General features: G+C 38.2%; 1 protein-coding gene across 2 annotated transcripts in view; it reads left to right on the top strand.

Annotated features, from left to right (window-relative positions):
* LOC128016657 (arf-GAP with Rho-GAP domain, ANK repeat and PH domain-containing protein 2) overlaps nt 1-20482 on the top strand; it is an 83663-nt gene that overhangs the window by 40215 nt on the left and 22966 nt on the right. For both annotated transcript variants that reach the window (XM_052601334.1, XM_052601333.1), the window contains 7 exons: nt 3796-3995; nt 5621-5706; nt 6054-6236; nt 9151-9325; nt 11620-11745; nt 19586-19730; nt 20156-20258. In XM_052601334.1, the coding sequence (XP_052457294.1) occupies nt 3796-3995; nt 5621-5706; nt 6054-6236; nt 9151-9325; nt 11620-11745; nt 19586-19730; nt 20156-20258 (1018 nt within the window). The remainder of the gene's footprint in view (nt 1-3795; nt 3996-5620; nt 5707-6053; nt 6237-9150; nt 9326-11619; nt 11746-19585; nt 19731-20155; nt 20259-20482) is intronic.

Raw genomic sequence — 20482 nt, 5'->3', positions numbered from 1 at the left:
AAGACCGAGTCCAAAGAGGTTCGAGTCCAAGTCAAGTCCAAGTCCAAAAGTTTCGAGTCCAAGTCCAAGACCGAGTCCAAATGAAAGAAAAAAGGGTCCTCTTCAAGACCACATACTTAACTACTGATAATGTTTGTGATGCGAGAGAAAGCATATCTCCTATTCTAAGAAAATCATTTTACATTATTATTTGTTATGATCAAAAAGCATGTGCAAAGTAACAACTCTGTAGGACAGGGGTCTCCAAACTACATCCTGGATGGCCATTGTCCTGAAAAGTTTAGCTCCAACTGGCCTTAAAACACCTGGAAGATTAGTGTGTCTAGTAAGAGCTTGATTAGGTTCAAGTGTGTATAATTAGGGTTAAAGCTAATAGGGGCGTTAAACAAGATCCTGGGCCCTATGCATAGGCAGTCCTGATGGGCCCCCATGGCCCCCACCCATGAAAATATCCAGGTAAAAAATATATATTTCAGATTCATACTTTTCAAGGGCCCTCTCTTCCTTTGGGGCCTTGCTACTGGTTTTACCCCCAGTCAGACCCTGGGAGCTAAACTTGGATAAACAAACAAAGTTTGGAACTGTAAGGTCAAATTATTTTTATGTACTTTAGTTTTTGTTGACATTATATCTGTGGTCAAAAATGTATATGACTATGCCTAATTGGCACAGTGCACAGACATACGCAAAGCTCGGGATATGACAAATGCGCGCAGCAAGGCTAGAATGGATACGTTTGGCTCTACTGGACATGCGCACATAAATACAGCGAAATTTTTGTCATACTGCTCTAGGGCTTGCATAGACTAGTCGAGCTCTGTCGGAAACAATCGACTACTCCAGCATGCATTAACCATAATGCATACAAAGTGTTTGCAAGTGCGACGTGAATTTTAGAATTACAATATTGCGTGGAGCTGTTACTATATGACCTTACCTATGTTGCATGTAAAAATAAAATATGTAATGTAATAATTAGGGTTGTGCCTGAAGCCGAATACCTTATTCGGAATGGCACGAATAATGGCTTAAAAAACGAATAACGCTCAAGGAATAATTCTGCCTGAATACTCGGCTAAAGCTGACAGAGTCTGGTGTTTGCTAGATAACAGGTGAGCCAGGGGATCAGCGCCAGAAGTGAATGAATGTAAACTTTATGAGTGAAAAGAGAGCAAATCAAACACCGCATTGTTGTCGCCTCTCTGTTTATCTCTCAGAAATCAGAGCGTTGCAAGAGGAATTTTACCTATAATAATACATCATAGCTACACGTTATATTATTTGTATATATTTAAAAGGCAAATATTGAAAGCTTAGGCTACCATGATACGAATGAATGGAATAAGCACAGCGCGCTCACCAATCAAACAGCCGCGCTGCGCATCTCAGTCTCTCAAAAACCAAATCAGTTCTCTCTCAAGAGTAGGGTAATAATCAGCTTCGATTCGGATACATTGTCTACTTGTCCTACATGTTTGCATCTTTAGGGGAAGTTGTGGCCTAATGGTTAGAGGGTTGTGGGTTCTAGTCTCGGGCTGGATGGAATTGTGGGTGGGGGGAGTGCATGTACAGTTCTCTCTTCACCTTCAATACCATGACTTAGGTGCCCTTGAGCAAGGCATCGAACCCCCCAACTGCTCCCCGGGCGCCGCAGCATAAATGGCTGCCCACTGCTCCGGGTGTGTGCTCACAGTGTGTGTGTGTGTGTGTTCACTGCTCTGTGTGTGTGCATTTCGGATGGGTTAAATGCAGAGCACAAATTCTGAGTATGGGTCACCATACTTGGCTGAATGTCACTTCACTTTCACTTTTTTCACTTTTACCTTTTGCTGGTTTGCGCGGCACACACACATTTGTTTAGTGAAGTTCATTAACATTAAGACTCGCTCAAAGTGTTCTGCGTAATGAGACTGTGTGCATTGAATAGATTCAGTCATGTTCAAATGATCACTAAACGTTTGTCATGACATCTCTCTGCTTGCATGATAAATATTATTTTAGAAATTAATAATTATTTCAGTTTAACACGACATACTTGTTCAGTGATAGCTACGAAAAAATATATAAAAAGTCATAACAGTCTTATCAAGTAACTGTACGATGTTGTATCCGAATGCAGATAGGAAAAATTTTGTGATTGTTACAGATACAAATACTGGCTGTTACATGAAAATGTAAATATGTAATGTCATATATAAAGTTTTTTAAAATTTACATATGTAATTGTTGCATAAGGCTATACATTAATACGCGTTTATTGATAAAAAAAGAGGCTATCTAGGTGTAGACGTAAATAAAACACAATCTAACAGGTAGAAAATTAAATTAGAAACATCTAAACTTTTCAGGTCGCAGTAAGTGCACCACTGGTCATGCACATCCTTTCCCGGAACAATACTGAAAGCTAAGGCAAGATGGAGAAACAGATGATCATAGTTGTACAAGGATAGCCATTTTTTTAATGAATCTATTAGCAGAGCTACTGCAAGTGATTTTAAGTGCTGGAATTCCATTTATTCTTTGCTGAAACTTCTGCGTCATCATGGAGAGCGGGTCATGGTTGCCCAGCAACAGCAGACGCCACTGGAGCGCACTGGAGTGCTTTGGAAATAAGGAGAGCGGCGCGCCTAGCGTTTTCCACACGTTTTCAGTCGCGACATCATGCAAATGTGGTTTTGTTTTGAAGGAGAATTTTTTTTATTTTATTTTTTTGCTGGACTCGGTCGAGACCAACTAGAAGACTTGGGGGGGGGTTCCGTTTCTCAGGTCAGAGTTCCGTTTCTCCCAACACGGTAGGCGGAGATTATTATGCAAAGTGTTCCTAGTGACGTACATAGAGATGGGCAAAAGATTTGAAATCTATAACGACTCGTTTCAGCGATTCAGAGTCGACTACTTTTTAGTTTAATTACTTTGCACATTGTTTACACTGATGGACAGCTACATCATACACTGTAATACAGGTAATTTCTGATTTCCCATCTGTGAGGCTCTTTAAAGGGATAGTTTACCCAGAAATGTGGATTCTGTCAATCATTTACTCATCCTCATATCATTCCTAACCTTTATGACTTTCTTGCTGTCATGGAAGACAAAAGAAGAAATCCTGAAAAATTGCTTCTGAAGTAATGCAATTTCCCTTCAGTGAGCTGTAATAATTGCAGAACTTGTGAACAAAATATAATGATTATTTAAAAAAAAAAAAAAAAAAAAACTTTTCTAAAATCTTTAGTCTCTATTCATTGTAGTGCATGAGAGACCAAGAGTGACAGTCTTAAGCATTTCTATTTTTGTGATCCACTGAAGAAAGTCATGCAGGTAGATGTACCTTTAATGTCACTGCTTAAAAGATGCCGTAACATTAACAAAATCTCATACAGAAGCATGAGTTTTTCAAACCAAGCAGTGAAATGTGTAAAATCTGTGTGTGTCAAATCTTTCGCCTTCATATGAAATTCTTGATTTGGATTTTAGCCTTGAAAATTTGCCAAACAATGATAAATATGACCACCCCTTAAGGCCCATTCACAATGATAAAAAATATATATAATAATTCTAAATTTAAAGTAATAGCAGAGACCACACCACCGCTATAACAACAAAGGCAGAGAGGAATTATATTATTGGAATCATTTTCAGAACAATTTCTTTAGCTGATGAAGGGTGAAAACATTTCACAGCTAGTCAATGATGCTTTAAAGAGCCGAGCAAGTGCCTTTATTTAAATCACCTACTGTAATACTTAACGTGAAATCAGTCTGATAAAATGTATGAGTTTTGTGTTATTTGTGTCAGTTTCACAGTGGAGTCGGAGCATGAGAGAGAGCAATGGATAGAGGCAGTTCAAGAGTCCATCGTAGAGACATTATGCAATTACGAGGTGCTTGAGAAGGTTTGGTTCAACAAGTCCAACAGGAAGTGCGCTGATTGTCAGGCTCCGGAGCCAGAATGGGCCTCCATCAACCTGTGTGTGGTCATCTGCAAGAATTGTGCTGGTAAGAAACAATTACAAACCGAAAGAGCAGATCAAGAACGAACACAACATAAACGAAAAAAACCACACACCCAATTAGATTTATATTTGTTCCTTATTTGTACTTTAGAGGGACAGAGTAAATGCCATCTCTTTTATTTCTTCTCTTTCTCTCCCCTTCCTCTATTTCACTCAGTATAGTGTCCCGTACACACACACACACACACACACACACACTTCTTACTCCATCATTCCCCAGGTCCTCAGCTCTTTTTCCCAATATTGTCGCTGCTTAGATTATTCTGACCCCCCTCTGACACCATAAATTAACTCATTATTTGAGTTATGCAGCCATTTAATGTTACATAAGGTCATAATACAGGAGGAACCACTTGCTGAGTGTGTGCAGATGGCTGCCGAGCGAGCCATCGAGTGGGGAGACACTTTCTCTAAATGTGCACCGCAGCCTTCATGGAATCGGTGTCACAGACTCTTTAATTATCTGCACTTCTGCAGCTGACAATTAGGAGAGCGAGAGCGAAATACTGGGAATATAACGAACACCTAACGATTAAATGAGAGCAAATTGTCTTCAGTGGGAGATGGAGAGAGACGGGTGAAGTGATTTTCCTCTTTCTCACGATCCATCTTCACATCTATAATACTTATCTAAAGTTCCCACTTGTTTTTTCCCCCCTCATTCACTTCTGTCGCTTTCTACCACAACTCTCATCTTCTAACACACTGTGATGTAAATCAGCATCCCTGGCTGTGTGACACATATTCGGGTTAGTCTGCTTCTTTATGCATGTAATTGCAATAAGCTCTTTAAATCGAACTCTGTGATTAGAGACATTCCTCAAGTGAGGCTGCGGTTGCCATAGAAACAACCGGTACTCCCATATTTTTCACTCTTTCTTTTAATAGTTTCAAATAAGGTATCAAAGAGAAGTTTCTCCACCTTTCTGATGGTTTCTGTTCCCTTTTGATGCTTTAAATCAGTTTTCAATGAAGCAAACGCTGTGTTTAAGGTACTTTCCTGTCTTAGAAGTTTTCTTAGATGGCACAACGAATCCCTTAACAGGTGCCCTTAATGCACACACACTAACACGTACACAAAGCAGCTTTAGTCCCGTCGGCTCTCAGCTGGCTCTATGATCTTTGATGGCAAACTGGTACTCTAAAGTGCTGCTAATTATGCCGGAAAATCACACACTCCATATTCAAATATGTGTTTCTTCCTGCCATGTTTAATTCATCTGTTTCCCGCATAGACAACAAGTACCACGGTGCCTGGAGATCAGCGAAATAAATGTGCCGACCAACAAACACAATTAATTACTTATGATTCATTAGCAATTAATGGCTTTTTCTTGCCTTTCATTTGCAATCATAGCTGTGGCAGGCTGGAGAAACGAGTGACTGGAAAGAATATGATGAAATGAATAATGTGTGTGACTCTGTCTGTATATGTGCCATACGAGTTGTTACTTTATACCATTTAGTGTGAAGTTGTGCTTAGTTTTGAGGTTAGTTTTGAGGTTAGTTTAGTTTTAGATTTTTGTGAATATGACATACTGTAATTGACCGTTAAATGAACACTGTCTGTTTTAGATGTGAATAGCTCAGGTCACTATCTGTTTCCAGGTCAGCATCGATTCCTGGGTCCTGGTATCTCGAAGGTCCGCAGCATGAAGCTAGACAGCAGCATTTGGACCAATGAGCTCATTGAGGTACTGATCTGTTTTGGGAGTCACTACTTACATATTGATTTTAAAGGGATGGTCAATCTATAGATTTATATTTACCCTCCCTGATGTCATTCTGAACCCTTACGTATCTTGCTTGTCTTTGAAACACAAGGAAAATATTTGTAATGAAAACTTCTTTCCCTTCATTGAAAGTCCACTCAATGGAGGCAATAGTGGGATGGAATGGTTTCATTAAAAAATATCAGATTTTTTTTTTTAATTTTTTTTTTTTAGAAGTTTAGAATGACATGAGGGCAGAATTTTTATTTTTGGGTGATCTTAGCTTTTAAATGAAATATATTTTCCTCACGTTCTGTCCCTACCTTTAGCTGTTTTTAGATGTTGGGAATAAAAACTCCAACAGCTTCTGGGAAGCAAATCTTCCCCCAGAGGACGAGCTTTGCAAGCAGCCATCGCCGGAGCAGCGTGCATCCTTTATCCGCAGGAAGTACAAAACGAGGAAGTACAAGAAAGTTCTAGAATGTCTAAACACTCAAGAGGAACTCAACAAGGTGTGTGTGTGTGTGTGTGTGTGTGTGAGAGAGACTATGTGTGCTAACGTTGGCCTTTGGATTAGTGCTATTTTTCTTCTACCTCATTAAAAGGCCCATTAGGCCTGGATATGTTGGTGGCTGTGTGTGTGTGTGTGTGTGTGTGTGTATACATCTGTTGTGCTGTGGCTCACCTGAAAGACCAGGTGTAAATTAGGGTTACCATGGTAACTGAATCTCTCCAAAATTCAGAGCAGGTTGCCAGGGTTATAAAACCATGCTAAGATTCCGCTTTCCTTTTGCATAGCATTAAATAAACTGCAATCAACTACAATCAAAGTGCTGTAAAGTTATACTTGAAAAATACCTTATTTTGACAATGTTTAATAAATTTAACAGATATAATTTGATGTTGATGTTGATTTTACAGGATTTCTTGTGCACGATTCCTAATTATTCAGTAGTGTGTGTGTGTGTGTGTGTGTGTGTTTTGATTGTTATTACTGAGTTTGTCCGCATTACACTTTTCTGTATGCATTTTTTCCTCCCATCAGCACTAACACCGATCAAGCCTGCTTTTGTTTTCTGGAGCGGGTGGCAAAAGAGAGGGAACAGAAGGAGAGAGAGGATTGGAACTGTGGATTTGGTGTATGTGAGATGAGAGCAGCAGTTATATAAAAAGTTATATGATTGTGTTTGTGTGTCAGAGAGAGACAGAGAGTGAGAGGAAGATAAAGAATACAGTGCAGGTACATATAGAGGGGAGATTAGATTATAAATGGAAAGGTACGTCTGGGACAGACACAAACAAAATGTTCTGGAAAAATCCTCCCTTTTTCTTAAAAGTTTTTGTTTAAGCCTTGATGTAATATGTTTCTTTAAGTTTTCATTTGAGCTCTTTTCTGATACTTTCGTTCAGCCTGAAGTTTCAAGTAGTAGTCAGCCTGGCAGGCAGTGGTTTTGAGTTTAGAAGAAGTTCTTTTAAAGTTAAACCTGAAAGTGCCGGCAGTCGTGATCTAATGGATAGAGAGTCGGACTTGTAACCTGAAGGTTGTGGGTTCGAGTCTCAGGTCAGTAGATCGGTGGAGTGAATATCCAGCTCTCTCTCTCCACCTCAATTCCACAACTGAGGAGAGACCCTTGAGCAAGACACACTGCTCACGGTGTGTGTGTGCATTTGTTCACTACTGACTGCCGTGTGTGTGCATTTGGATGGGGTAAATGCAGAGAACAAATTCCAAGTATGGGACATCACACTTGGCCACACATCCACGTCATTTTCTGTTCCTTTCCTTGTCGGGACAAGCCAAAGTTAACTGCTTAATAAGCATGCAAATGCCTGTGAAAATGAACGTTAAAATGCAGAAAGGTTTGAAATTTGCTCAATGTGATAAATGTCCACCATGATAGAAAACAAATGGATGTTTATGAGTGTCCATTCAACTGTGAGCTTTTGTAGATCTTAATGGCATCACACACACATATGATCAAAAGTAATGACAGTAAAGACATTTATAATGTTAAAGAGAAAAGAGAAGAATGCCAAATAAATGCTGTTCTTTTGTTACTTTTAAGCAGCACAGCTGTTTTTCAATAATAATAATAAAACATTTTTTTAATGATGTGTAAAGGACCATGTGAAACTGAAGACTAGAATAATGGCTGATGAAATAGATTTCAGTCTTTGCCATCAGTGGCATAATTTATCATTATGTTGTATTTCTTTGATTTATATTTAGAGTATGCATGTACTGTATGCGTGTATGTGTGTCTTTATCTGGATTATAGTCCACAACTCCAATTAGAATCAGTGACCTACAGGAAGTCTCTTCAGCAAATGTGACCTAGAGAACATGTACACACACACACACACACACACACACACACACACACACACACACACACACACACACACACACACACACACACACACACACACACACACACACACACATTAAGGGATGCCCTTGGGGTTTATGTCATTGGAAGAACTTTTTCCAGACACTGAATGAAAGTGAAATGCTTTTATATACCTTTTAATCTTGTATAGCACACAAAAGTTATGCATACAAATATAAAATTATCTTTGTCTAAATGTATTATTGTCATAAAGTAAATAAAAAGAGACCTTAATCATATGACTGTTTGTACATACATCTCATATAGGCCTAATGCTGGAGAACATGATTATCAGGTTGTGCTATTTTTGTGGAAACCATGATACATATTTGTCAGTATTCAACGAATCATTCAAAAGAACAGCATTTATATGTAATAGATTTTATAAAAATAACTTTGCTTAATAAAAATATTTTCTTAAAAAAGCAAAAAGCTTTTGAATGGTATTTAAAAAAAAATAAAAATAAGAAAATATTTTGAAATTATAAAAAAAAGAAAAAAAGAAAAGAAAATGGAGAAGTTTTGATTATTTTGTAATTGGTAGTGGCAGGTATGTATGGGAGTACGTATATGTGTGTGGTTTACGGTGTCCGTGTCCTTGTTCTCCAGCGGATCGAGCTTGTTTGAGGGGGATCGATAGCTTGGCTGGCTGTTTTAGATGAAAGCAGTGTTCGACTGAATCATTCCTGCCAACACACTCTCTCTCTCGCTCTCTCAGAGACACACACTATTGTATTTATTGACTCTTTCCCCCTCCATCTCTTTTTAATTGGACTGACTGGATTCTTTTTGTGGATGCCCCGCTTCCTGTCATTCTGTACCAAGATTCCAAGTAAAGCTGCATACCACAAATGTTTGTTTTCCATATAGCTGCAAAAGGAGTGGTGCTTTGACCATGTTATTAGTTAATTCATCATGTGCTGTCAGATTCAGCCCAAAAGTGCTGCTGTGCTCTTTCCATCACTGATGCTCACTTTTGTTCATACTACATGTTTTGTGTGCATGTGTGTGTGTGTGTGTGTGTGTGTGTCCGAAGGCCCTGTGTGCTGCAGTGGTTCTCCCTGATATCCTGCAAACCATGGCCCTGGTTTTCAGTGGGGCGGATGTGATGTGTGCGACAGGTGACCCCGAGTACTCCACCCCCTATCTAATGGCACAGAAAGCAGGCCAGAGGCTGCAGATGGAGTTTCTCCACCACAACAAGCTCTCAGGTGTGTGTGCTTAAGAAACTCACTTCATCATGATGCGTACAGTGTGCCATAGTTTGCAATATCTTGTGAAATATATGCCACCACATAAACAATACTGTTGAGTTTTTTGAGAGAAATTATTACTTTTATTGATCAAGGACACAGTAAATTGAGCAAAAGTAACAGTGACAGTAATATATATATATATATATATATATATATATATATATATATATATATATATATAGAGATAGATAGATAGATAGATAGATAGATAGATATAGAACCTTTCTATTCATCAAAGAATCCACATTTTTTTTATCACTGTTTCCACAAATATTAAGCAGCATTACAGAATGATTTCTGAAGGATCTTGTGACACTGAAGACTGGAGTAATGGATGTTTAAAATTCAGCTTTGCCACCACAGAATTAAGTTACATTTAAAAATATATATAAATACTAAAAGTTATTTTAAATTGTAATTGTATTTAACAATAGTACTTTTTTCAGTATTTTTGATCAAATCTATGCAGGCTTGGTGAACGTAAGAGACTTCTTTCAACCTGCATTGGCAGCTTTTTGGAGGAATACGGGATGAAGTTGTACCAGAAGTGAACATATCAAATATACATAAAAGCTGTGTGTAAAACCTATAGACAATGCAGATATGGAGAAGACATAAACTACTCTATAAACCATCTGATTTGTTTTGCTTTTAAAGAGTCTTATGCTCACCAAGGCAGTTTATTTGATGAAAAATACAATAAAAACAGTAATACTGTGAAACATTATTACAATTTCAAATAACAGTTTGTTAATGTATTTTAAATTGTCATTTATTTCAGTGATAGCAAAACTGAATTTTCAGTCGCAATGTTAGAAAAAAAACAGTTGTGCGGAATGTGTATGGAATTTTTTTATGAATATTCTTTGATGAACAAAAAGTTCAAAAACAGCATTTATTCACAATAGATATTCTTTGCTGAATAAAATTATTAATTTAAGAAAAAAAAAAAACTTACTGACCCCAAATTTTAAACAGCATTGTAGATCATAAATACATAGTAGATCATTTAAATACATTCTGTCTGTATTGACTGGTGAAGTCTAACTGGTCCTCACAGTCAGATCTTCATCACAACTGTGATTTCTCACAGGCTAATGCAGGACTTAATACACACACAAATCCTTACTTCAAGAAGGCATTGCCTCTGAAAGTGTCTGTAATTAGCTGTGCTGTAGATTGTGTATGTGTCATTACATTGCTCAGTTGGGGCCTTTACTGAAAGTGTGCCAATGATCCTAATTAAGCTATCCTCCAGTCAGCACAGCCACAAATGTTTTACGGTGTTCTGCCAATGTTTTGTTAAACCTACTTACATCGTAACAACAGCAGGACGACATTTGTGTAACCTCTAAATCTGTGTGGAGCTATGGCCTCATTAACTTAATAGCTTGTAAATGTGATTCGAAGTCAGATAATTCAGTCATCATCTTACACACACACACACACACACACACATTCAACTTGCAACAAGTTCCATTGTTTCTTTTGGACTATTACAGTCTAATGGAAAATTTCACATATGCATACATTTGAATATATTATTTATACAGGCTTTCAATTTGTATGTTTGCAACACGTGTGCAGAAATCATAAAATTGGACTTCCCTTCGGCCTCCATCTCATTATCACTTTTAATCCTTCTCGTTCGAACGGAGAAGTATCTGTAGCTGTAGGGAAGAGATGGATGGATGGAGAGATCCCTCAATTAAAAGGCTTTTCAATTAAAGTTATTTGAACCTTTTCCATGCTGCCAACTGGAAGTGTGTGATAAAATCTCATTGGTACTGCTGGCCTTCCAGAAGAAAATTGAACCTGAGCATAGCGGCTAATTGAATCAGAATGAGATAAGGTAGTAGGCAGAAAAAGGAGTTAAAGTGAAGGAGGCAAATACGGAGAGCAGATGAAGAGGTAGAGTGGAACGAGGGGAGCAGAATTAAGCCTCGTTTTACAAGCCATCTAAACAAATAACCTTGGAAAATGAGAAATGGATGAAATTTAGGTGTTAGAAGCTGATTAACACCTTGCATGGAGACCTACTGGTTATCAAAAAAGCTTCTGAGGTAAATAGTTTTTAAAAACGTTGGATTTCACTTGAAAGCAGCAAGAACAGTGAGCTGGGTTTGCGACTAAACAACATTTCTCATCCTCGCCTTGTTATAGGATTATTCCTAATCAGCCGTTCTTCTTTTTCTTTTTAATCTCTCTGCCCCCCCCCCCCCCCCCCTCTCTTTTCTCTCTCTCTATAGATTTTCCTAAGCTGGAAGCAGTATGTGACAGCAGTTTTTCGGCTGATGTTCCTTCTTTTAGGGACGGATTTCTCTTTTGCTCTGTGAATGCCAGCAAGGCCACTCTGGACCGGAAAGGAAGACCCGGTGAGTCTGTCTGTCCTTGCATTCATCCGTCCAAACACCCACCTTTTCAGTTATCCATTCATCCACATAATTACCTATGAATATTCATCTGTGCTTCCTGTTTATCCTCACCCATGACTGGAAATGGTTGCACAGTACTTGTGCAATATTATTATGCCCAGCTTACATTTGAGTACCCCATCCTTCTTACACTAAATCCCCCCAAAGATGTTATTCTTTCAAGTGTGTTTCCCCATCGTCTCTCTGGCACCCACTGTACTTATGTTGTTCACTACCAAGCATCTGGAGAGGGCCCTTTGGGGGTTAGACAGAAGTTCTCTCTAGAGACAGGGCCAGGAAAGGGCCCTACATTAAGCTGGACTCTTGATGGAGTAGCACAAGCATCTGGAGGACATGTTCCACTGTATGAGCTCTTTTTTCAGCTCGTCTCTATCTTGTATCCCTAGGGATATTTGTCTCAAGCTGTGGTAGCCCGCATTGGTCCTCTGCCAGTTTTTCCCGGTACCACTGCGTGTGTGTGTGTGTATGTATAAGAGCAAATAAGCAAGCTGTGTTTTAGAATTAGGCTCAGATAGTTGAAAATGCTTTAATGCAGTCCTAAGTATCTTAAAAGTAAATATGGTGAATGTTGAAAGTTTAAAGAACATCTGTTACGATAATAAACAGATGCCTCTTTATTCTTTGCACAAAACGAAACTTCAACAAAGTGGATGAGAGTCTGACAACTTTCCTGAACTGTGATCAATGTAGTGATATAACGTTGGAGTATTTTTTAGAAAAACCACGGTAGCATAAAATGTATGGGAAAAAAATGCATCTCTTTGTGAAAAAAGAAGTGCATTTAATTGCATTGAATGTGTACCTGTAGGGTCCTGTTCTTCAAATCTTGAAAGAATTTTAAGAAGGAGAAAGAAAAAAAGCTCTACTTACTGATAGTATGATATTTATTAAATACCGTATTTTCCGGACTATAAGTCGCACTTTTTTTCATAGTTTGGCTGGTCCTGCGACTTATAGTCAGGTGCGACTTATTAATCAAAATTAATTTGACATGAACCGAGAGAAATGAACCAAGAGAAATGAACCAATAGAAAAGGTTCTTGGTTCTAAATAAATGCGACTTACAGTCCAGTGAGACTTTTATGTGTTTTTTCCTCATCATGATGTATTTTTGGACTGATGCGACTTATACTCAGGTGCGACTTATAGTACGAAAAATACGGTAAAGGGTCACTTAAATGAACTTAAGAGAGTACACTTTCATGACTATGTTTTATAACTAAGCAAATACACTTTTAAAAAGTGCACATTGAAAGAACATAAAATAAAATGCATTAATATCCATTTAACAGAATAATCTGTTAGTAATCCTTTGTCATACTTTAAAGATGCACACTTATTTTCATGTGTCGGCTAATATTCAGTTTGCTTTTTCAAAATTCAGAAATCCAATTTGTATATTCTTTATTCTTTTTAAAAGTAGGCATTTTCACGAGTGTAAATTTAGACAAAAACTTTGAATTTTGTCTTGGGTAATGTCAAAGCAGTGAAAAATCCCATCGACTTGCATAGGAGGAGGGATGTGAGCCAAATCAGAGACCAGAATACCATCGAGATGTGGGACTTTTCTTTTAACTTGGGCCAATAATCAACCACCTAGTAACAACCCTAGCAACCACATTGCACCATTCTAGAAAACACTCAGAACACCTTAGTAACCGCATAACAATGTTCTGGCAGCCACCCATAACACACTAGCATAGTGACGGTGACTCTTTAGAAAGCTTTTATTGAGACTGCCTTGATGGTCTACATCGTTCTATATAAAACCTTATGTCAATAATTTATGGTTTCATCCTGGGGATTTTAATAAAAGCACAGTCTGCTGGATTTGAGGCTGTCCGGTTATTGCACTGACTTTTAAGTTGTAACAACATTTTTATGCTACATGCAGCAAACAACACACTCTACTATCAAAAAAGTAGCCAACCACACTGAATATGTTTAAGGGGCAATATATTTTTTTACATTGATAACTATCCAATGATTTGGGTTGGGATCTAAGCTGAGCCATATTTTCCTGCCACACTGAGACAGTGACTATACTAAAAAAAGAAGTTTAGTGAGTGTCGCTGCATTTAGTTGTTCCCTAACACTCAATGTTACACATGATCAGAAAACACTTTTTGTGTTGTGTTACAGTGTTGCTTCAGTGTTTCAGTACTTCAGTGTTTCAAACATTCAAGTTTCACAGTGTGCGGTGTTCATCTCTCTCCTCTGTTTCTGTTCCTTCCGTTCTCTTCTTTCAGTCATGTTTCTTTGCTCTTCCTTTCTGTCATCCACTTAAAGGGGGGGTGAAATGCTATTTCATGCATACTGAGTTTTTTACACTGTTAAAGAGTTGGATTCCCATGCTAAACATGGACAAAGTTTCAAAAATTAAGTTGTACGTTTGAAGGAGTATTTCTGTTCCAAAAATACTGCTTCCGGTTTGTCACAAGTTTCGGAAAGTTTTTTTCGAGTATGGCTCTGTGTGACGTTAGATGGAGCGGAATTTCCTTATATGGGTCCTGAGGGCACGTCTGCTGGAAGAGCACGCACTCTTTACTAGAGAAGAAGAAGAGCGCGCGCTCCCGTATAGCACAGCACTGAGATCACAACAGACTTCACTGATCAGAGCGAGAGCGTCGCGAAATGTCACAAAAGGAGTGTGTTTTTGGTTGCCAGGGCAAGACAACCCTGCACAGATTACCAAAAGAGAAACAGCATTAAGGGACCAGTGGATGGAGTTTATTTTTACAGAGCATCAACGGAGTTGTGCAAGTGTTTGTGTTTGTTCCCTGCATTTCGAAGATGCTTGTTTTACAAACAAGGTCCAGTTTGACGCCAGATTTGCATATCGTTTATTTCTTAAGGATAATGCAGTCCCAACGAAAAAGGGTCACGATCGTGTGTTGGAACCGCAGGCGGTGAGTAAAACTGCTTAAAATATCTCTGTGTTATTAACTTAGCTATCGGCGCGTAAGCACATCAAGTAAACAACATGCGATGTTGTCATCAAACTGCACTTTCCACATGTACAGCTTAAAAGAAAAAAAAAGACGACAAATAAAGTGGAACTTAGTCATTTTCCAAAACCGCTAAGCAAATATATACAGTTTCAGTACATACCACATAGAGACTGATTGCTGCTGCTGCTCTTGTTCAATTTCAGCCTCTGGATCTGATTCTGGATCATAAATATACGCTGAATCTGACTGTTAGCCGTGGTTTGTTTTGGTTGGTTTTGTCCTCACGTGCTTCCAGACGTGCTCAACACAAAAGCCTACTGGCGCTTGTGATTTTTTAGCTCCGCCCACACGTCACGCCTCCAGGCACTCGTGTTTTTTTCCGGGGAAAATCGGTACAGACTATCTTTCTCTTATGAATATAATAAAACTAAAGACTTTTTGGAGTTATGAAGGATGCAGTACTACTCTATAGGTACTCAAGATTAACAGGATATTGAGTGAAAACGAGCATTTCACCCCCCCTTTAATCTCTCTTAATTATTCTCAAATCTAACAATGCAAAAGCAAAGGCACATGTTTTCCATTTAAAAAATGGCCTTGATATTCTAAAAAAAACAAGGGTCATACAATTAATTCACAGCAGTATTCAGCAGCATTAATGGATTACTATCATAATGATTATCACTGTGAATGATATTTTGATGTATATTTTGTATATTTATGGTTGTGCACCATTCAGAATTGAATTGACCCTTTGTCGGGAGTTTGACTTGCAGAAAATGCATTTCAGACCTATTTCTTTCTGAACAATCTTTGTTATATACAGTAGCTATATTTAAAGCAATATAAACTACTTTACTAAACTACAGTACTCTCCTGTTGTTTAAAGACATTTGTTGTGCTCCATGCACACATAGTGACTGCACTGTTCTGTAAGTCTGACAGAATCCAGCTGGTTCAATTAGGTTATAGCTCCATTTTGGGGTTTAGTGTCATTGTGTGTAGATTAATTACCATCTGGAGGTAAATTCTCATGTTACAGATCTCCTCGTAAATTACATTTCATGACCATCAAGTTTGTAATAGTTCTCAATGGACTACTCCTGATTGTGATTTATAGTTGTTATTAATGTAAATTTAAATACATTTATTAGATAAATAAATAAAAACGCTGCATTTATTTGATCAAAAATATAGTAAAACAGTAATATTCTGAAATATAATTAATATTTAAAATACTTTTTAGTTACTTTTTAAATACTTAGTTTATTTAAAATAATATTTTGTTATCATTTAAAATGCAGTTTATTCCTTTGGAAAAGCGTGTGTGTGTGTGTGTGTGTGTGTGTGTTTTTCAAGATTCTTTGATTAAAAGAATTTCAAAAGAACAGCATTTATTAGAAAAATATGTATTTTTGTAAAAATGTAAAAGTGCGGAAAAAATGCAATTTACAAACGTTTGAATGGTAGGGTTAATATTAGTTTCTTGTGCACAGACAACACTAAACGCGATGTACATGGAATGTAATTATAACTCTGATATGGCATGTAAAACATGTTGCCCGTTTTTTAATTCTTTGTTTCTCTGTTTCTTTCCACTTTTAACAGCTAGTAGTTTATCTAACTGAATGATTCTTTCAACAGCACCGCCATTTCTTAGGCCTGTCTTCACATAAAACCTTAAATTATTACAGGTAAAGACAGCCATGGCTTTTGGGTGTATACAAATAAGCTTGGCATAACAGAAATAAAGGAGATTTACACATCTTTCAGGGATGCTCCAACCTCTTAAAGTTTCAAGCACATGTTAGATTTGTGTCTAAATGTGCAGCTTTGCTTGTGAAAAACCTGAAAAATGTTTGTTTTAAGAGGCTTGATCCCAGCAACCCAGCCTTTACTGAGAAGTTGATGTGTTTTTTTTTAAAACTGTTTCAGTTCACATAAAGACACAGATGAAGTTGGAAATAGACAAAAACCCCTTGCACACATGCTGTGCCAAATCCAAATATACTAATGAAAAGGACACCTCCTCATGTTCCATGAGAAGCACTGGTTCATAGATTATATATCCATATCCTTTGTAAATAAGAAAATGAAAAGAGGGAACAAGAGGGTTTTCGTGCACTTACTGTGTTGGCATTTGAGCTTGAGAGGTTCAGACAGAGGAGGTGAAGAGGTGTGATGGAAATAAATACCAGCAATTTATTGTATTACACCACACTCGATACTGAGAGACAGCCACATTGGATAGTAAATGCCAGCTGCCTGTGGACTTGTGTGCATGTGTAAATATACACGACATATTAGTGTGTTGTGATATTGCCAAACGGTCACCAAATACCAACTCTGTCACTGATCAAGATGTTGTTTCATACCATCATTTTAAAAGTTGGATATCGCTCTGTGATAACCTCTCCTTGCCCATAAATTAGTGTCTCTTTACTCTCGTTTTGACATTGCCGACAGAACAGTTTGTTCCCCGACAAAACCCAGCAAACTGGAGTAATGAAGCGCCAGTGTTGTAGATGAATCTGGTGGAGCACTGTCAGGAACAAGACATTGTGTCACTAATAGCTCCCCCGTTGTCTAATAGCTCCCCTCTGGAAACATCACACTGAAAAAGAGCCCATCAGCATTTTCACAAGACAAATGATAGTTGTATGATATGAAAATGACTTGTGTTATGAATATTTTAGTGTGTTGAACAATGCTAGCATTGCTTAACCAACATAATAACTAGAAAAAGAGTGTAACATCTCATTTAAATATTTATGATGAACAGAAGCCTTCTCAGATTGGGGAGAATATCTTGGATTTTAGTAGTTAACATGCCTTGATGTATCTTTTATATACTTAAACTGCACTTTTATGTGACGTCAAACAGGGTTTAAAAAGCTTTTGGTAGAATTCATATTTTTGTTGAATCTTTTAAAACCTCTTTAAAGACATTCAGTGTTTTGATATTTTATCATACTGAAATATCAGTTTGTTTTATTAATTCCTTTTTATTTATGTGTGCTTTGGGAAGATGCTGTTACTTTTTGCTTTGTTGCTTTTATTAAAACATGTTCTCATCAGATTTACTCATGCTTTGTGACTCAACACACTCTCAATTTTGAGTAGAGCACTTGTAAAAATATATTTTTGTCCTGAGATGTGCATTCCTTGCACATGCACCAAGCGAGTGGCTTTGTAATCTAAAAGTGGTAATACTTGTGGCTCATAATCAAAAAAAAACTGCTGACTGAAAGACTAAGCCAGCAAGTGAACTGTACAGATAAGACACTGGGGATATAAGTGTCTGATAAATTATTTATTGCTTGAACGCACACATAATAAGTTAGATAAACTTGAATTCATTGAGTACATTTGAAGAATGTATGGTTAAACCACTTTTTTTTTAGTAGATCATTTACAGTTGATCATTTACAAAAAATTTTCTACTTCTGGTTGCTCTTTGTGGACCACAGATGAATTCTTTAAGGATATTTTAAACATTTTTAAATGTTTTAAAAATTGTAGTAGATAAAGAATGCATGCAGTGCAAAAAGCACTAATAAGTGTGGGATAATCGACCATGTAAGTGGCTGTGAATCTGCTCTGAATTCTTAACAGTAATACAGTATAAACACTTAAAAGGGGGGGTGAAATGCTCGTTTTCTCTCAATATCCTGTTAATCTTGAGTACCTATAGAGTAGTATTGCATCCTTCATAACTCCAAAAAGTCTTTATTTTTATTATATTCATAAGAGAAAGATAGTCTGTACCGATTTTTCCCGGAAAAACACGACCGGCTGGAGGCGTGACGTGTGGGCGGAGCTAAAGAATCACGAGCGCCAGTACGCTTTTGAGTTGAGAGCTGGAAGCTGTGACATTACCGTGAAGAAAAAACCATCCAAAACAAACCATGGCTTACAGTCAGATTCAGTCGTTTATTTATGATCCAGAATCAGATCCAGAGGCTGAAACTGAACGAAAGCAGCAGCAGCAACGACTCGCAACGAGTGGGGCTCGAACCCGGGTCTCCAGCATGGGAGGCGGACGCACTAACAAGGAGGCAGAGATATTTTAACCAGTTTTACTCACCGCCTGCGGTTCCAACACACGATCGTGATCCTTTTTCATTGGGATTGCATCATCCTTAAGAAATAAACGATACGCAAATCTGTCGTCAAACTGGGCCTTGTTTGTAAAACAAGCATCTTCGAAATGCAGGGAACAAACACAAACACTTGCACAACTCCGTTGATGCTCTGTAAAAATAAACTCCATCCACTGGTCCCTTAATGCTGTTTCTCTTTTTTGGTAATCTGTGCAGGGTTGTCTTGCCCTGGCAACCAAAAACACATTTCTTTTGTGACTTTTCGCGACGCTCTCGCTCTGATCAGTGAATGAATGTCTGTGCTCAGCCTCTCAGTGCTCTGAAGAGCGCGCGCTCTTCCGGCAGAAGTGCCTTAGGACCCATATAAGGAAATTCTGCTGGAGAGCTTTTCCGCCTTCACGTGAAACTCCCAAATCTTGTGGATTCCCACTGGAAGACTGGATTTTGCTTGTGAAATTTCACAGAGCAACGGTAAACGTGCCCCCACACCTTAAGGGAGGATTTTTATCTTTTTTTAACACAAACTAAAGAAACGTAGCTAAATTTATGTTGAATCTATTAATTAATAATACAACAAGTGAAATTATACCAAATATCCGAATGCAAAATGTATGCACCGAGGTTTGTTTAAATCCCTCAGTATGAGCAACAACTTCAAATACCGCTGCGTGATGAAGAATATGCCATCTAGTTAATCTCATTTTTGTATTTTTGAATGTGTTTCAGACATGGTCCGTCGTTGGTGTACGTTGGAAGGTGGTTTTCTTAGTTACTATGACACTGAGAAGAATGCTACACCCATAGGCCGAGTTGACATTAGTGACGTGGTGAGCCTGGCCATCAACAACACTGAGAACATCACCGAAACAGGGTACACGTTTCCCGCTCCATCCTTTTTTTTTTTCTCTCATGGCCTCTTGTAATGTACTTATTCATTTGACCACCTTTTAAGGTTAAGAGGTTATGGAAAGTGTTTTAGATGTGACCCCACCTCAGAGTTTCCATACACTAACAAATGAAATCCCCCTTTTTCTTGAATACTTTTGCTCTCGCTTGCTGTAACGAAAATATCCCCCTGTCCAAAAATCTGGGCCACAAGTCAGAGCTGTTAAAGCCATTAAGAGAGTGACCTTTCCCTTTGGATTAATCTCCAGCGTTCAGCTGTTTATTGTAAGAGCAAAAGACTAACAGAGATTAATCACTATCCTTTCTGTTTCACAGCTGTGAGCATGTGGGCATGTGTGTGTTTCAGTCACTTTGTGTGTGCTAATTGTACTGTTTCCACACCTCCCTCAGGCCAGTGTTCACCTTTGAGTTGTACCTGCGCTCTCAGAGAGTGCTGGTGTTCGGAGCGGAGACCTCAGACGCACAGCAGGATTGGACACTCGCCATCGCCAAGGTTATACGCACTCAAACACATAACATAAGTCTAAAAAGATTTATAAGCGTTGCACTGATTTAGCATGTGTGTGCTTCAGTGTTTAATTATGAATTGCAGCGTTTGCCGCACTGTGCTGTATGCGTCGACTCTTAAAGGTCATTTATTGTGTCTTTGTCCCTGTTGTGTCGGTGGGCGTTAGTGTTTTTCTTGTGTGAGTGGGTGTATGCTATTACTCCTTCAAA

This window comes from Carassius gibelio, chromosome A7 (assembly GCF_023724105.1).
Source record: "Carassius gibelio isolate Cgi1373 ecotype wild population from Czech Republic chromosome A7, carGib1.2-hapl.c, whole genome shotgun sequence".
Classification (NCBI taxonomy): Eukaryota; Metazoa; Chordata; class Actinopteri; order Cypriniformes; family Cyprinidae; genus Carassius; species Carassius gibelio.
This window is presented reverse-complemented; position numbering and strand designations above follow the sequence as displayed.